The 16,763-nt window shown below is 35.4% G+C and overlaps 1 protein-coding gene across 3 annotated transcripts in view; it reads left to right on the forward strand.

Annotated features, from left to right (window-relative positions):
- Window positions 1–15,438, forward strand: part of LOC146139155 (protein kinase C alpha type-like) — a 50,793-nt gene extending 35,355 nt beyond the window's left edge. For 2 of the 3 annotated variants that reach the window (XM_083391814.1, XM_083391816.1), the window contains 3 exons: window positions 731–838; window positions 6,435–6,575; window positions 8,864–10,947. In XM_083391814.1, coding sequence (XP_083247940.1) covers window positions 731–838; window positions 6,435–6,575; window positions 8,864–9,034 — 420 coding nt within the window. In that variant the 3' untranslated portion in view covers window positions 9,035–10,947. Of the gene's footprint in view, window positions 1–730; window positions 839–6,434; window positions 6,576–8,863; window positions 10,948–14,675 lie in introns of those variants that run through there. The other variant, XM_083391815.1, reaches the window with a different exon arrangement.
- Window positions 15,439–16,763: the final 1,325 nt, after the last annotated feature.

Raw genomic sequence — 16,763 nt, forward strand, 5'->3', positions numbered from 1 at the left:
TTAATAATGCAGCGGGCCACTGCACGTGTGACCCCGTGTCGCTCCATGGGTCAACAGGGGCGCCCAAGTTGACCCCGTTTGGGTAAATGGGGTCACATTGCGTTGATAAATGTTGCTCGCTTTTGAAAAGTGGTTTATTTCTGTGCGAATTTGCGCAAAAATAAAGTTTTAAACTGCTTTAGGTTCCCGACCTTGCCAAACTTTAATCCATAATTTGTGGATATTCAAATAATCCACAAAACCAAAAGTTTACACCGAAATTATTTGCCAAAATATGGGGATATATGCCAAAACATCCATTTTTTTTTGTTGTAGGTTCGCTAGGCTGGTTATATATGGCTAAATGAGATCACTGGCGTGTTTTGGGGAAAGCATCGAACACCAAAATATTTTGCGGGAAGGCACTGGCTTATTTTCTAAACGTACAAAATGCTCCCTACTTTTGTATTTGCTTTAATATTCATTCTGCGTCTAACTACAACCTCAAGTCATTTTCTTAAGACTTATCTGAAACGTTCACAAAATTCTTGGTATTTCATAGCTACTTTAGTATTCAGTGTTTATAACTATTTTTCAACATTAAAAGCTCACGTTTTAATATTTCATCACCTAATTAATACGTCACAATAACACGACGCGATTCAATTATGCAAGCGTTACACTTCGGAAAATGCGATTTCAAATTAACCGTTACAGTTTTTTTTAATAATTTTTAAATTACTTTTTTCAGCCGCCATTCGACGGTGAAGACGAGGACGAACTGTTCCAGTCGATCATGGAAAACTCGGTTTCATACCCAAGGTCTTTGTCCAAGGAGGCGGTGTCCATTTGCAGAGGGGTAAGTGGAGAAATTTCGAACTTTTTTTGAAACTTGGGGGCAAAATTATAAGCTAAATGTGAAACTTAGTGGCCAACTGTGAAAGTGTAAGTGGCTAAATGTGGAACTTTTGCACTAGAATTCCAGGTGTCGCTTTAATCATCTGTAAAACTAGTTTGTGCCGAAATAAGGAAAAGTTTTGTGGATAAAGGCGTCTATATAAGGCCAGTAAATCAATGTTTTTGCACGATCACCAACTCATGTTGCAACACACAACACACAACAGTGGCACTTACATAATGTTTAGGCATAACTTTTGCAAGCTGTATAAAGGGGGCTAATTTTGCGTAAGACCCGTAATTTTCAACAATATATTAGGGTTTGCCATTCTTGCGCCACTAATTAAGTTGTACAGGCCAAAGGAACAGGGCAAGCTTTTTGCTTTTTTCAATTTATTCAGTAGTATCTAAGAGACGAGAATGATAATTGTTTTCGTAATGGGATCATATTGATTTGCAACAAACAATTCTGCGTTTTCCAATGAGCAAGTACTAAAAAAGAAAGAATGTCGGAGCCAAGTTCAACTGTTTAATTTTTTCACTGGCCATTTAACTTCAGACTATTTTGAAAATGAAAAATGACTATGTTGAAAATAAATAAAGAGTTTGGCACACTATATACGGATCTGTTCATAAGTTTAATGGTGAAAATTGGGCCGTTATTTTCACCATTAAACTTATAGATCACTGATGATGGCATTAGAAATTGCCGAAACGTTTGAAAATAAAGCATGTCGCTTTTAACGTCTATTTGGGCCGCTATTTTCACCATTAAATAAAGAGTTATTTGAAACGTTGGAAATGTTACCTACTTCTGTATGGGCTTTAATATTCTTATTACGTTTAATTTCATATTTTTCCAAAAAAATGTTAAACAAAATCCATAAAGCTAATCAGTCAAGGTCCTAGTTTTGACTGAACTATAACGAAGCGTATTTAATCAAAATTTGAGTGAGGTGTGACCTCGCTTGGTAGTTCCCAAGAGTTGCGTCACAGCACAGCGAACCGCGATCGATGCGCGGATGAATACGGCGCGTGGCGGATGAATATTGCCGAGTGTCGCAACTGCTTTGTGACAGATGATTATTGGCTTGTTGCCACTTCGATTTCCGATTTATCACCGGGACAAAACTAATTATTTGGTTGGATTGGAGTTTTTGGGGAAAAAATCGTTTCTTTTTTAGATTCATTACTTTAGCAGTGACGAATAAAATGTTGTGAAAGTCGAATAAGAAAAAGGGCAAAAATGATTAAAAACGCGAATTTCGGGAAAAAGATCGTTTTTTTCACATAATTTTTTTAGTATTGCAATTTTTTGTGAAAGTCTAATACAAAAAAAGCCAAAACACGAATTCGATCTAATTTAATTTAGGCTGATATCCCTAATTGTCTTTTTAACTGAAGTTTTAGAAATAAGATTTTTTTCAGATGACTTATTTTGTTAATGGCGTATAAATTATTGCGAAAGTCGAATAAAAAAGGAAAACTGAAGAAAACAATTCTTCAAACTACGATTTAATTTACCCAGATGCCCCTAATTGTTTGAATCAACTGGAGTTTCAGAGAATGTTGACATATAAATCATTGTAAAAGTCAATTCAAAAAAAGAAACTTGAGAAAAAAGTACTTTAAAACACGATTTCGATCGGATGTATTTTAGCCTAAAGTATTTAATGGCTCATCGAAAATCGTTTGTTTCTAATGGCGTAATCCCAATTGGCACATAAAAAAATCGAACAAAAACATCAACTTTACGACCTATACTGCCCGTTCTAATTAGAATTTGGGGGAAAAGGCGTTTATCTCTAATGGTGATGTCCAAATGGCTCAGAAATTTTAAAACAAATGTGAAAAGTTTGATAGTAGAAGTTTTTTTCCAAAAAAAGTAAGAATTGTCCAGAAGTTGTCAAATAGAATTTAAAAGTCCTAAAAAATAAAGAAATGCTGATTCGAATTAGGGTGGAAATGTAACTTGTCCTGTACTTTAATATTTTACGAAAGCTTATTAATTGCGGTGTAACGGGTGAATGAAGAATCGATTCATTTGCATTGAGTTTTTAAGCAGAACTGACAATGCCGTTTTCTACGGTTTAATAAATGAAGTTGTTTCAGATCTTTTTACCCCTTTGTGGTTCTTTATGAGCTTAACTGGTGGCCATGTTTACAATGTACTCTATATTTTGCTGATTGTAACTTTCTTTCACTAAGTTGTTTGTTTTAACCCTTATCAGCAAAATCTCGCAAATCATTACCATTTTTCCGACTCCTGAAAACCCTTGTACCCCTGTACTGCGGTCATTCGGGCGATAAGCCTCCCAATTTGTTTGACTAGTCACAGGCACGCGGTCTATGGCCCTGGTATCCCCTTAATCTCAAAATTGAGCACTTTTCGGATTTTTTCCTTAGGCTGCAATGTCAAAAGGGGTTACAGATCTTTCAACCGCATTTTTCTCACAAAAATAATAATTTGGAGTAATTTAGGACTAGAGTTGAATTTTCTTGACACTTTTAAACAAATAAACAATCGTTTTATGGCAAGTTTCAACCACATATTATACTTCCTAATATAAAGAAACTTCAATACTTGACAAAAATTAATTTATTCCGGTTTTCAAATAATAAAATTAATCTCATTAAATAACTCCTTTAATCCAGCGTTTTTTATAGAGTTTAAAATTTGAGTCATCCTTACCAATAGCATACTTACTAATTACTAATGGTTGCTCTCTTTTCTTATGTATGGGTTTCCTGTTGATTGGGCCCGGTATTATCACTTTTCGTGTTAAACACCTTTTCCCTGCGGTTGCCCTGATTTTCGTGAAGCTATTTTTGGCCGCCCATGAAAATCACCGTTTACACAAAGCACTATTCTACGTCGTTTAGCGGTTCTGCTTCCAACAACGAAAAATAGAACGGGATTTTTTGGCAGCTGTTACGTGCTTAATTAGCAACCGGTGATCATTTTGTAGTTAGGCACGTAACAGCAGCTATCTGCTTTCTTTTGTCACGTAGAAATATTTTTTGGCATTTTATAAAGCTGAAGGGAAGCCAAATTGAATGATATAAGTGGGTTAGTGGAACAACTTGTATTAGCTGAACTTGATGAATAAAAGTTAACGCCACTTGGGCTCCAATGTTAGTCACGTTTACGCAAGTCGTATTGAAATCATGGCTAAGTTAAATGTTTTACTTCAATTGAATTTGTGTCAAATCCTTTAGAAGTATAATTAAAGTATTTAAATGAGAAAAATCAAATATAAAAATGTAGCCTACTTCTATAACTAATGCATTCTTAGCAACTTTTTTTTTCTTACTTAGACAAAAGTTAATAAATTTTACACCTTAAGCCGAAGTTTAAAAACATAATTTTGCAAAATATCCGAAATAGTTCATAAAATGTAAAAACTTACAAGTTTAAACTATTTCGGAAAGGAACGTTTCCAAATGTCCTTGCCGGAGTTAAAAAAAATGTATATTGAAAAAACAGCAGAAACATCCGAATAATTATCGAAATGTAAAAATTTACAAATCTAAACTATTTCCGGAAGTAACGTCTCCAAATTTTTTTTTGCCGTAATGAACCATACCCCAATAATAGGCATAGTTCCCAGTAATAAGCATCGTACAAGTTTCGAATTCCCAGCGGTCAATGGTACACAGTTCGACCCACATTCGAATCGATTTAAGTCGCTCTTAAGAGCCAAGTCGCGTCGTGTGCTTGTTACATGCGCAAAAAGCACCATCAATCTCCATGCTTGATTTGCTGGCGGAAAGAAACAACGGCGTCCAGGGAGATGAAAACTCTCGCAGTCAGTTCCCTCGCGAGTTGTCACACGACGAATAGAACCTCCTGGGTTTTGTGAATTTACCGGATCAATTTTTGGTCCATGTTTGAATAAATTTATTTTTTAATTTTTAATGAATAAAAAAGTATTCGAAACGTTAAAAACTGCTACCAACTTCTGTATGGGCTTTGATGTTTTTACTACCGTACGCTAAACGTTAGTATTAACGAAAATTTGGAATCGCAGCGAACGTGTTAATGAGCTTTATACGGTAACCCATACTGCTTCAAATACGTTGCGTTCTACAGCCCGGTGCGCCTTATGTATGAACAAAAAACTAATCAAAACAATTTATTGACAGTGCGCCTTATAATCGGGCGCGCTTTATGGTCGGTAAAATACGGTACGTTAACGTTAGTAGTTTTCGTACTTCGTTATTCGCATCTGTTTTGATCCATCAATCAGCCGATAATAAACCCTTACATCTGTGCGAAATTACCACACGACGGATTGTTCATTCAGGTCGCTTTGGTCGGGAATTTTTAACCGCACGATTTATTTTTGATTTGTTGTTTTCAACGGTGGTGTTAGCTCAGTCTATCGGCCGTTCAAAAATGATAAAAATATTCCTTTAAACGTGGTATTTCGGTTCAGCCGTTAAAAAATTATAAAAAAAAGGCCTTTAAATGTGGTATTTCGGTTCAGCCGTTTAAAAATATGCCAGTATACCTGGTATTTCAGTTCACGTCTTGAATTGTTGTAAACAGCGGTAATTTTACCGTTCAATGCCTAATTGGAAAAACCATTTTAATTTACCTTCCTATTTTGAATTTTTGTTTGAACGTATACAATTAAAGGCAGACATTCTATGACCTATTTGAAACACAAATTATTTTGAAAGTCTCAATTAAAACAACGCATTCATTTGATACATATAAGCACTCTAAAATTTCTATAAACTGCCAGTTCATCACGAAAATAATTATTATCTTCATAAAACTAATGACTTAAACTTTGATTGCCCAATTCACCTCTATCTGATTGTTTGTCGTGCAAATGTTGATTTTTTTATTTTGCTAAAACCTGAATAATATTCAAAACACTATTCTATGTTACCCTCAGACCTATTTGTTAATCTTAGTGTTTTATTTAATTAAACACTGCTCCTAGTGGCGCGCTTTGCCTAGAGCAGAAACATGTCTCGTTTGCCTTCATTTAATACGTGCCTTTGTTACTGTTAACTTCTATTTCTGTTACGGTGTAAGTTAAGTTTTATAGTTATGCTTGGTTAATTAATATTATTGATGAAAACTCTGTGTATGATTCTGTTTGAATAAGGAACTAAGTTATTGTAAACATCATTGTGTTTATTGTCTGTTAACTGATAAAGATTTCAGTCGACATCAACTTTCACTATTGATAATAATAATTTAAATATTGTTCTTCACCAAGATCTTCTTTTGCCCCCAGCTCCTCCAGAATCATCCCAGCAAGCGTCTAGGATGCAAGGGAGCTTTTAATAAAATAATCTGTTTGTGTAATTAAATTAAATAATGGGCGAAATGGCTTTACGTGTCAGCCCAAAATTGATTGAGCTTGCTAAGTACTCCATTAAAATCTGCCACCGTTGTTTAAGTTTTTGTCAAAACAAAACTGTTTGGGCTCCTTGCAATCGCAGTTTCTTGACGTACTTCCAGACCAACTATTTTCATGATTTTTTATTTTTCGATATTATTCTAAACAATCATTAACATCTTCTCCTCTTACTCCCAGCTCCTCCAGAAGCATCCCAGCAAGCGTCTCGGGTGCAAGGCAGCAGGGAACCGTGAGATCATGGATCACCACTTCTTCCGAATGATCAGTTGGGAGCGAATCCAGGCCCGCGAGACGCAACCGCCCTTCAAGCCCAAAGTCGTAAGTTAATGCCTTAATTTTACAAATATTCACGTAATAAGTACATTGGGAAATTTCCTAGGAACCCATAAGATTTAACACTTAAATTCATCCTTCAAACCAAAAGTCGTGAGTTAATGCTTCGTTTTACAACTATTTCATCAAACAAGTATAGGAAGTCACAGAAATACAAATATACAGAAATGTGTACATTTGGAAATTTCTTAGCAACCCGTAAGACGCGAACCCGTAAGAAATTTGACTTTTTACTATTTCTAACCAGTGGGTGTTAACCTTTAACAAGTGGTCGTTCCCCATTTTGCGTAACCCACAAGCCCAAACGTAAATAATAATAATCCAATAGCGCCAATCGTTAAACAAATTGAAATCCCAACATTAAAATGGCAGATTTAAATTTTTAGGGGTCTTTAAAAAACTGATTTTTTTATGTTAAGTTTTTAACAGTGAACTAAACAGTAAATTTAAACCTTTAAACGCGCATAATACTCGCAGGGCAGCTTTTTGCGAACGGGCGTCTTAATGTGGTCGTTTTACAACATCATTACTGTTCCGTCGTAAATCCGAACTACTAGGAGTGTGGTACAAGACAAACTTTACGTGTTTGCCAAAGCTAAATGCTTGTCAAACATGGTTTACATAATATTAGTGGCGTTTTGCTTAAAGCACATTTTCACGTATTTCAAACGCTTGCTTTGGTGATAAATTTGTGAAACAAAAAAGGAATTGCGGGAACTTCCAACAAAAAATCTTTACTGCAGAAAACAGAAAAACTAAAAATGGAACATATGTGGATAGAAAAAAGATTGGATCCTATAATTATAGCAAATTTTTTATTTTATTTTATTGTTTTACCAGCAATATCTTATATAGGATTACTTCCATATGTGTAATGTGTTCAGCTGGGTTTATTTGCAAATCTGAATACTTAGCAAATCAATGATTTAGCTGTAGAGTAATGCATGTTAGAACGTATGTGTTTGTGAATATTGCATTTAAACGGCATGCGGACACCTAGAGTAATCGACGCAAAATGCTTGAACAAGCTTGCCTGATGCACTTGAATGTTCCACATGTTTGATGTTGTGCTGTGTCCCCTCAAAGCAATCCCTTATATGGTCCCTACAAACAAACCTTTTTAGTCTTTTTTTCTTCAAAGTTGTCCCTTTGTAACAATGTCCTTTCAAATAAACACTTTAAAGTCTTGTACCTTCAAAGCAGTCCCTTTGTAATAATGTCCCTTTTAGATAACTTTTCAATGTATTCCTTTTGTAATATAGTCCCTTTCAAATGAACTCTTTTTAGTCTTGTCGCTTCAAAGAAGTCCCTTTGTAATGATGACCTGTTTAAATAAACTCTTATAGACCTCTTCCTTTACAATAGTCGTTGCCTTATAAACTGGTCTCCTAAGTGGGTTGTGCCCCATGATCTTTAACTTACATTAGCTATGGTCCTCATATATCGGTGTCATTTAAGGTATCTCCTTAGTCCTTACGTCTTGTCCTTTGACAAGTAATCCATTTGCAAAATGTCACTTTACGATAAAGTATTTTGTAGTCGTGTAATTTTGCAAGCAATCTGCTGCAATTGTCTCCCTCATAAAATAGTCCTTCAAAAGTAGTCCACTTACATTTGTGTCCCCTTAAAGGGCCTTTTAAAAGTATTCTTTTAATCCTTAAACTGTAGTCTTTTAGGCCTTCAAAAGTATTATTTTAGTCGCTTCAAAAGTAGTCTTTGAGTCCTTTCACAAGTATTATTTAGGTCCTTTCAAAAATACTCTTCAAGTCGTTTCAAAAATACTCTTCAAGTCGTTTCAAAAGTAGTCTTTGAGTCCTTTCAAAAGTAGTCTATGGGTCCTTTCAAAAGTAGTCTTTGAGTCCTTTCACAAGTATTATTTAGGTCCTTTCAAAAATACTCTTCAAGTCCTTTCAAAAGTAGTCTTTGAGTCCTTTTAAAAGTAGTCTTTGAGTCCTTTCAAAAGTAGTCTATGGGTTCTTTCAAAAGTAGTCTTAAACTCCTTTCAAAAGTAATATTATAGTCCCTTCAATAGAAGTCTTTTACCCCAATTAGGGTCGTGTCTTTTCGCAAGCAGCGTCCACCCGCAGTCGTGTCAGTTCTCTGTGGTGTCCGCATCCGTCATAAAACAAACAAACCGCGCATTTAACCGCAATTCATCGCCTGACCTTTTTTTCATATCGCCCCGTGCCCTGTTTGTGCCTTCACGTCATCGTCTCGTGCTTACGTCATCACTGCTCGTACGTCATCACGGTGTGACGTCATCGAACGAGCAGAGCGGCAACATCACGGAGAACTTCGATAAGTACTTCACGCGCAGCAAACCCACTCTGACCCCGATTGACCCCAACTTCTTGAAGAACATCGACCAGGCCGAGTTCGACGGTTTCTCGTTCACAAACGCAGAGTTTGTGCCAGCTTCTCGCAGCAGCCTCGTGTCGAAATGAGTAGCGGCGAGTTGGCGGGTTGCCTGTTCGTTAAAAGCGGCCAAGGGGGCAGTTTTACCGACAATTGTGACTGAAATGTTGCCTACAATGGCGCTAATAATCGCTACTCCTTTGGTCACCTTTCTGAATACAAACAAATATCCGCCTTTTAGATTCTTGACAGTATGTTTTTTACGTTTTTTGTCGTTTTTATCAAACGTGGGATTAATTTGCGCTTATCTTAATCTTTTAATCGAAAGTTTTGGGATTCAACTTTTAAAAATTAGCTCTGATTTTTATGCGAACGAGAACCTTCTCGAAACTACTCGCACGGTCGTTGTTACGTCAACAGTAGGGTCTTTGTGACATCACCACTACTAGAAGATGTCCTTATTAAGACAAAAAGCGGGTCAAAGTATGTCTTTTGTTTTTAAGGTGCGATTTTACTCGTTTTCTGGGAGAAATTTTAGCGCCAATTCAGTATGAGCGATAGAATTCGAAAAAACGCGCCAGAAAACTCGCACTTCGCTGATAGTTTGCGATGAAATTCGCCGATATTTCAGGTTGTAAATATTCCCAATCTTTTTAGTCGAACCCGTCCCACGTCGTTGTTTTTGTCTGTAAAACCGAATTTCTGCGTTCGTAAAGTCGTTTTTAACCGCAGTGTAACTTTTCCTGTACATAGACTATTTTTTTCGTGCGCCCAAAATGAAATTAGCATTGTCGCTATATGATGAAATGCAGAGCTTTCGTTTTAACCCATTTGTTTCCCTTTTTATGGGAACAATGCACAATGTAAACCGCTTTTCTTTCTTAACGGCTCAAAAATCATCTGTGCAAATGAATGTCCTGTTGCTCTTATAAGATCACCAAAATATCTATCCTCCTATTGAAGTTTTTACAAAGTTTTTGTGTGTTTTTTGGCCGTGCAATGGATTGTTTTTATTGTTTGAATCTTCCACGCTCACACGAAATCTGATAAAGACGAGGCGCCTACAGTTATGTAATTTAGCTTTTAAAACCGGGTAACTGCTTTAAAATATTGCTCTCCCTTTGAACTACTTGCCATTTTTACCGCTAGAGGCGTAGCTGCCATAGTGAGCTAGATTTTTTTCGGGTGTTTAAAGTAGAAATTGCGCCGCTGCTTGATGAAATGGCTTTGCGTTAAAGAAAAAAGCACTTTGAGTGATGTTATCACCGTGAAAAATGTGCACATTCACTCCACCTTTAATAAGTATTCCAAAAAAGTTGTAATTTCTGTATTTTTTGGTTGTTTTGTTCGAACACTCGTTTTATTGCCGATGTGGAATGTTTTGTAATCTTTTTAAGGCGCCCTTGTGATTGTAAAGCCCCGGATAATTATTTCCGAAAGGAAAATCAGGAAGTAACAGCTTATCTCAATCTACCAAACCAGTGGTTCCCTACCTTCTGCTCGCCGACCCAAGTTAAACTATAAATTGTTCGCAGCACCCCTACTAGCATATTTGCTAAGTGGCCTACTGTAACAACAAACGAGATTAAATAAACTCAGGGTTAAAAAAAACTTCTGAATTTGTTGCACGGTAGTCTTATACCAAAAATTGTACCATAAAGCTTATTAGCAGAGTAAAATATGGAACCTAAAATAATTTTAAACATCTCTCGGCACCCTTGACCGTTAGAAACGGCCCCCAGGTTGGGAACCACAGTTCTAAGCACTTCGCATTTGCTTCACACCGATTAGTATTATGGTTGTGAGATCCCTATTACCGGTAATATCGCAGTAATACCAAAGCTTTTGACGAATCGTGTTTTTCACGCTGTTCTTATTTTTTACCGATTGAAACCAACACGAACCCACCTTTTGATCGATGTTAATAACTTTCCACTCGAAATTTGCGCAATTGTGAAGAAGTTATAAGATAAAAATTGGCCCGCCGGCATGTTTGAGTTGGACACCCCTGCTTTAATAGTTTAAGCAGTAGGCGATTCAATTTTAAATATGATATTATTTTTAACAGCGAATTATTTAGAACTATTTTCAAAGCTTTTTACCCAGTTAAAAAAAACAGTAAAAAAGTAAGCCAAAAAAAACGGTTATAACATCAAATTGGCTGCCTAATTCAAAAAGCTACATTATAAAATTTTTTTTTTTCAAAATTATTTTAATCTCCCGCATGTGCACTTTTATCAAAAACAGATACGAACGTCTGTGCATTTAAAAACCCTGCTCATTTTAAACTATATAAAGCAGAACCAAAGGTGTAAGACTGATATCAACCGTTTCCCAAACATTCAAAACGTAATCCGCGAACAGCCGATGTATTTTTGTCGTATTCGTTTGTAATTTTATCAGCAATAGTTTTGCTGTCTATACAACGTGTGAATTCCATGTTGGTCCGTTTCCTTGTAACTCCGTGGTCTGTATGTGCCCTGACTTTCGGCTGCCTGTGCTGTCCCATCACTTGGTCGTCGCATGTTGGTATGACGTCATCATAGAGCTGCCCGGCGAAAAATTGAGAAACAGAATTTTGAACATTTTTCGTCGTATAACGTGTTCCTCAAAGCTGGATACAAATATTGCACTAATTTGTTTATAGTTTTGCAAATTTGCCTTAAAAATCCGCCTTTGCTATATTTACAACTATTTTCACCCCGTGTCTTTATAAAATTTACGTATTCAATTTAAAATTTTGGTTTTACAATCCAGGCATTAAAATTTCGTTCTTATTAGCACTTTTTACTATTATTTTTCACCCCAATCTTTACAATTTTTATTGCAGATTTTACAAATTAGACGTTGAAAATCCGCCCTTGGCAATATTTACAATTAAATATCTTTTAACCCAACCTTTATAGAATTTCTATAGGCCATTTTTATTCATTGTTTTACCAGTATAAAAAACTCCCTTTACAAAATTGTATAATGTTTACAGCTAAGTCTTTAAAGAATTCCTCGATAGAATTATTATTTAACAGTTTTACAAATTAAACTAAAAAGTCTTTTATAAGAAAAAATACCTGATTTTATGCAGCAAGTTTTACTCCAATTATGCCATCTTTTGAATCGTAATTTTGAACCAGATAAGTCCAGTATTTTGAAGTTTATCAAAAAACACGAAAAAATTGTTAGTGTTCATTATATTTCCTGCTATATCGTGTCCACTTTTTGTTTGATTTCGTGTTACTTTGTGCGTTCTGCCAATTATGTGGGAGAATCCTGAAATAACCCCCTCCCTATTTTCTTGCATTGCTTCAGATGTTGTGTGGCGCCGGTTCGACAAACGGTTATGAAATACAGATATAGTTAATCATATTAACCACGGTGCATAATTGTATCAACAGCATGGATGTGGATACCTTTATAGGGAAAGACCACAAAAATAATAATTTCATGTATTTTTTTTCTATACTAGCAACCAGAATGGATACCTTTATAGAGGAAGACCACAAAAATAATTTGTAATTTTTTTTCTACTGGTTTTACGCAATCAGACGGAAGTTCTGAGACTGAAGTAATGTATTTTAACGTGACACCCAAACTTGGACAACTGGATAATTCTAGTTTCCTATAATTCAAAAGAGCAAAATGCGTCTAATTCTGGATTTAATTTGTGAATTGCTTGTGTACCTACTCTAATTTGAGTTTTACCAAAAATGCTTGTAGAAATAATTAATTAAATGTAACCTTAATTCAAATACAATGAAACATATGTACACACATATACGTGTGCTTACAACTGAGATCTAGCCCTTCTGAAGCTGCATTTTGACCAACGATAACGGCTTACGTATTATTAGTACACCAGAAAAGCCATTGCAGACTCACCGAATCTGTCGATCCTCACTGCAGGCTAGTTGTTTTTCTAGTCTGCTGTGCTTGCATCATTGATCGACAGATTCGGTGAGTCTGCAATGGCTTTCGTTGTACTTAATTCAAATAATAATTTATTTTATCTTTTTTTCGGTAATTTTAATTCTAATCTCATTTGAAAAAAATATAATGCTTTAATTACAATTCTAATTCAATTTTAGGCTAAAACGAATCTAGTCCAAAGCTAAATCAAAATAATCTACTTGTCCAAGTCTGAACTGACGCCCTTCACAGCTAGAATGCAACAGTTTAAGGAATAAATATTACACAAGTTTACATGAGCAAACTTAAAAAAGATTACACTTTATACCTAAAGTTTTACACTTAACAGCAAAAGTCAGGTTTCGGAACTAGAGTAAGACCACGTAAAACTACCGGAGTCCCGAGTCCGACGTGCGCATGCGCAGTAACAAATTTTGAAACTGATATGGCCTCCAACTCAAACATGAAATGGTGAAATAGCATATAATGGGATATGTTCCAACCACGTATTGTGGGTGGACGAATTATATGACACCTCTATAAGTGGATTGCTGAATATCCACGTTATTTTAGTAACGCAAATTGGCGGAATACGGGTCCGTGCCGGAGTCGGGACTCGACAAAATCCCACATTTGACTGGAGTCGGACTCGGAACTCGGGTTATTTTCGATCAACTCCGCAGCCCTGATTCAGATTTTCCAGGCAATACCGCGTTTTTAAAAAGGCAGGAACAAAAATTGCTATGGTGCCAAGAATGAAACAAACATAATTACGCACAATGTGTGCTGCGTGATTAAGCCCTTCTTTACCGAGGGCATCCGATGTAGTAACAAGTGGTGTGAAAACTTTAAAATTTAGTTAAGGATATGATTCGATCATGTAGCAATTTTATTTTTAGGAGATGTTTTGCGTTTTCGATCCTATACAAGTGACTGAAGCGAGTTTCACAAAATTAAAATATATAGGCCTAATTATTTTTACCAAAAGTTTTTTATTTATTAAAAAAACTTTTTTTTAAATGTGGAACACAACAAATATATTAAAGACAGCATTGTTTTAAGTATTGTATTTGGCCAAAACTGTAATCCTTTGGTCACAACAGGAGTCCTCAAGTCGAAGTAACGAAACACCAAACAGCAATATGATAAGCCATTTATCGCGTCTAACCGTTTTGCTATATAGGCCTAGTTGTAGCAAGAAACGAAGTGTTTTTTTATTGAAAAAACAGCTTATCTGGTAATTGTAACCCCAACGTTTTCGGCAACTGTTGAAGTTGTCTTCTTAAAATTACCAGAGGGGCTATTTTTGATTAAAATTATACCTGGTAACATTACAGTGTTGCAAACAAGTCATTTTTGAAAAAAATCTACAGCCAAAGCCAAGTCATTGTGAATAAATAAAAAGTCAAGTCATAATTAAAGCTCCTTGTCATAAAAGTCAGACTGTTGAAATTGGTAAAAGTGCACATATAAGTCTAGTCATTAACTATGACTATGTCAATTCAACACTGGCTAGCAATAGGTTTATATATATGGACAGGTTTTTTTAAGGTTTGGTTTGGGTGACCGCTAAGTAGTTTTAAGAAAGCGCAAGTGTTTCATTTAAATACCAAAAAATAGCCATATTTGCTTAAACGAATTATTTATTATTTTTTGGGAAACCGCTGGAGAAATTTCCGTTTCGGTCCCCCAAAACACCTTAAGAAAACACTGTATATGGATATTGAAGTCTTTTTTTATTTGTTTGCTTAGAAATATTTTGTTTGCCTTTTGCCTTTAAAAAAACTTTATTCTGTCTAATTAAAACCTTTGCTATACTTTTTACAGAAAAACCCGCGTGACATTTCCAACTTTGACCGGGCTTTCACCAAAGAGAAACCGAAGCTGACTCCTTGCGATAAGCTCTTCGTTATGAACATGGATCAGTCGGAATTCGACGGGTTCAGTTATACGAACCCCGACTACATATATGAGTATTAATTCGATAGGGACTACTCTTTTAAAGGGCAGTGCCGTGGGTTTCAGCCCCTAACATTTGGTTGGCATTGCTAATTTTGCACTGTTAGTGTTTGTATTTCTATCAAAAGCAAATGTAGCGGTTATTGGAATATAAATAAGGTGCCGTATGTCATTTACCGAAAGAATCTTCAAAATTATTACAAACACAGGCTATTAGGTATACTTTAGAAAAACTCATGGCCCTACTTAAATAAAAAAGTTAGAGCCTAGGCCTATTCTACATTTGAACAAAAAAACGATTACGCGACCAAGGTGTTTACATTTTTTTATATTATTAATTATAAGTACATTGGTGTTTTTTCTAGTACCTAGGGTGCCATTCACACAACCATTTAACAACCATTAAAGCGTACAAACGCGGCACAAATTGCTACTTTTTACATTTCAGTGTTATCCCTAATTTATCAACATGTATATGGTGTTACAGCGCCACACAACGGTAAATGTTAATAATTATTTCGACCACTTGTGGGCGCTTTGCTGTTGTGTGTTTTCATTTGACTGTTGCACCAATATTAGCGTAACTATTTTTTCGTTTCTGTCATTGTTTATGTCATTGCGTTTAATAAGTTGTAAACTGACTTTTGTCAGAAAAACAAAAGTTGCTGTAACTTGTAGATTTGTATTTTTAACGAAAAAGCACCATAAACAGCAGGTAACAGTGCTATGGGCCTTGTGTTTCTCGACTTGTTCCAACACTCAACCTGCATCTTGTTCTAACAATTGTAGCACGTTTGGTATGTTTTAGCAAATTTTCGTTAAGTAATGTTGTGATTACTATAGAAATCACACAATTTTCCAATTTGTTATACCTGAATATAAAAAATAGTCTGTATTATCACATGTTTTTAGCTAATGTTTTTAAATTACTAAACTTTTATTTTTAAACAACCCGTCCTATTTTAAATGACATTTTTATCGTGGACCAACATAATTGTGCAATTTAACCATTTTGTGTGTGTTTTTATTCATGTCCATCGCCAATTATTAAAAATCTAACTCGGTCGTGCAAACACCAATATTCATGTTTGTGTTGTTTATGTGTGTTTTTCTTATCTATACAAATAATCCAGATCTATATTTGCGTATTGTGTTAATTCGTGTTTGTTTTGTGTTCAACCGAGTCCAGCTAATTGAAAAGTTTGAACATAAAAAAATATATACTGCGTTTGTTGTTTTACATCCTCATAGACAGTTATTTGCATCGTTTAAAGCAGGGTTCTTATCTGGGGTTCATGGACCCCCTTGTGGTCCGTTGACTGGTTTAGGACGTGCACAAAGGCTTAACAGAAACCTCAGTATATAATAGAATGAAATGACTTTTTTTACAAAAAAAAAATCGAGTATTACCTGAAAAAATACGCTTTTGTGCCTTCTTTCGGAATATGTTTAGGTTCTGATTTTAGATTCAAAGTTGAGTCAAACTGTTCTTAGGGGTTCGCTTTAATAAAAGTTTTGAAACTCCTGATTTCAAAAACAAAAACAAATCCAGCCTCATCTAACGAAATCTAGCTATTAAAGTCGATTAGCAGAATCATAGATTCGTATAATTGTTAAAATTTGTTGAAACAGCTGGATAGCGCTGATGCTGCGAGCAAGGATATTAACCTTAAAAAATATATAAGTTTTCTAGATAAAGTACGGTATATAAAACAAACAGTTATAATGTAACACGTTTTTTCTGTTTGCGTAAATTTGCAACGTTTTTGCAATACGGCCATTGTATAATGAATTACACCTATCCAACTTTTAAAAGAAGCTGAACGTGTATATTACAACAGGGGAGACCTGACCATTGACCACCGTGCTGACTTCACTAAATCGAAGTTAAACAAACTGACATTGCATTTCAAAGTGCATATTGTCAGGTCGCTTATTGAAACTATATAGCACAAG

Source organism: Ascidiella aspersa, chromosome 6, assembly GCF_963924565.1.
Source record: "Ascidiella aspersa chromosome 6, kaAscAspe10.2, whole genome shotgun sequence".
NCBI lineage: Eukaryota > Metazoa > Chordata > Ascidiacea > Phlebobranchia > Ascidiidae > Ascidiella > Ascidiella aspersa.